The following is a 2,365-nucleotide window of genomic DNA, read 5'->3' as shown; positions in this document are numbered from 1 at the left end:
AATTCTGTCTCTCAGAGTGGGAATGCACCTACAATGTGAATTTCAGACCTCTCCATGATTTCTAAGTGGGAGAAGTTGCAAAATTGCAGGGTGTTCAAATACTTCTGTTCCTCACTGTAATTACATAAAGACAAATTTTTGAAGAGCTGGGCAGGGCGTGGCGGAATGTAGCTGAACATAGTGGAGCAAAGAGAGGGAGTGATGGGCAGAGCAGAGTGGACTGATTTGGAGTTTCATGTTAGTGCTACCTTTAGTCACATATTGTGGCTTTTAAACCAAACAGTATAAACTGACAAACTGTGTCCAGTTTGTCCAGGAGCACAAACAATCCCATCTAAGTACGATGCAATCAAGTGGACTAGCTCAGTTTGTCCTGGTATTATACTACCTGAATGACTGAACTAATTGGACACAGACTCCACAGGTCATCCACTTGGACAAGCTGTTTAATGATATGGTGGTTAACAGAGGATAATAAGAGGTTGTTGCGGTTGATGTCGAAGTGTTTGGGCAGATGACAGCACCCAGAACAAACTACACAGAGCAAAAGGAAACCAGTGGGAACCGCTGTTGCATTGCATGCACAGCTGTCTGAGGAGGGGGTCTGCCTTGAAGCTCCACTCCCATTCATATACCCTGACATAAACATGCTGCTTCTTTCACTACTTGGTCATGTGTTACAAGTTTGTTTATTCCTATTCAAAGTGTCTCCTGTTTGTCGGCGGCATCACTGCTAAGATGATACATGTGAAACTGACAGACTGTGTGTTTTCCTCCTCTGTGCTCCATTTCCAAGGCGAACCTAGATGAATCTCAGATGAGCTCGTCTCCCTTCCTGAGGGCTTTGATGACAGCTGTGTGTAAGGCAGCAGTGAAAGGTAAGCACCCCACCACCTGGAAGAGACACCCTGTTCTGCTGAAATCACACCGCTGATTGCAATATTTACACTGTGCCAAACTCTGAGCCGAGTGCCTCAGCATGCACTCACTCTGCCTCCTGCTTTACTGCATAGATGATAACACCAACTGTCGAGTGGACACGGCCATCATTCAGAGGAGATTGCCTGTATTACTCAAGTACCTTAACTCAGACACTGAGCGACAGCTGCAAGCACTTTATGCACTTCAGGCGCTGATCGTCGCCCTTGATCAGCCTCCAAGTAAGTGCTCCGTCAAAGTTTCCTCCTAATAAAACTGGGAGTTTAATTTTTCTTTTTCTTGATTTCCTAGCTGACAATATAGAACAGTGGTTACAAGCAGTCTGTAAGTTGTGTAGGCCAGTGTTTTAAGCAGTAGATTGGTAGATAGGGTAGTTTCACCACAAGGCCCACCTGCCTACAGGAAATGACATCAACAGTACTTTAGTTATATGGACATGAATGTGGAGTATCATTAATTCATGCTCAATAAATTGGCTATAACAAAGATCCTGTTTAGGCTTAGTTTTAAAATGCATCCTGGGCAATGGGATCACAAGGGGACAGTGCAAAATACAAGTTTGAATGACCACCTGCTGTGGTGCCTTGGGACTCATTAGACCACGTATCTTTTGTAGTAGGTAATGCATCCTGATTTGTCTCCGACTAGGCTGTTCAAGGAAAGTAAATCATCAGTGCAATGCGAATACATCATCAATGGTTGCTTTGGTGAAAGCGCATCAAAAATAGACAAAAGAAATGGTGTTGTGGCAGTAGCAAAATCTGAATACAAGTGGTCAGCTGGGCATCATGGAGACATGTTCTATATTGACAGATGTGAAGAGTGATGTGTCTCAGCTGTCCACTGGTGTTTGGATCACTGAGATGCATTTTAATACCAAGTCTAAACGGGGACCGAATGCTCAAACGCGAAATGCAAAGTGCAAACTGCAGTCCTGATTGATGCTCCTATTCACAGGTTCCTAAATGTCCTCAACAATTTAAAGTAGCTACCACGAACAATCCCATCATGTTTATATGAAGTTACTGGGATCTTTAAAGTTATTGCAGGTTATCAGGAAACAAAGTTATTAACAAACAACTTAGGAGTCCACGTGACATGTTGTGACCATAAAGATAAATGTGCCAAAAGTTAGGTGAGCATTCCTGTGGAAGCCCGGTGTTTTGTATGTTTGGACTTATCACTGGGCCCCTCAGTGGGTGTCAGACCTGCTGGGACATGAGTTTCATAAGTAGGTAGGTCTCAAATTTTGTCTTCTCTTAGATAGAGGTCAATGGGAAAATGTCATATCAGGTGTTTGCAAGAACATGATTGGTGTCAAGGTCCCTTCCAGTTTATATGCAGAAATTAACAAAGCATGGAAAAAAGGCTCAGACATCAAATCACTTGGGATGTAGATCCAAATGACAACAATCAGTGTTCAGCA

At 43.2% G+C, this 2,365-nt stretch overlaps 1 protein-coding gene across 1 annotated transcript in view; it reads left to right on the top strand.

The window, feature by feature from the left end:
• Positions 1-2,365, top strand: part of LOC109967057 (eukaryotic translation initiation factor 4 gamma 3) — a 45,249-nt gene that overhangs the window by 41,367 nt on the left and 1,517 nt on the right. The window contains exons 32-33 of the mRNA XM_020612426.1: positions 797-878; positions 1,014-1,160. Of these exons, the coding sequence (XP_020468082.1) occupies positions 797-878; positions 1,014-1,160 (229 nt within the window). The remainder of the gene's footprint in view (positions 1-796; positions 879-1,013; positions 1,161-2,365) is intronic.

This window comes from Monopterus albus, unplaced genomic scaffold (genome assembly GCF_001952655.1).
Source record: "Monopterus albus unplaced genomic scaffold, M_albus_1.0 scaffold1.1, whole genome shotgun sequence".
In the NCBI taxonomy this organism is placed as follows: Eukaryota; Metazoa; Chordata; class Actinopteri; order Synbranchiformes; family Synbranchidae; genus Monopterus; species Monopterus albus.
This window is presented reverse-complemented; position numbering and strand designations above follow the sequence as displayed.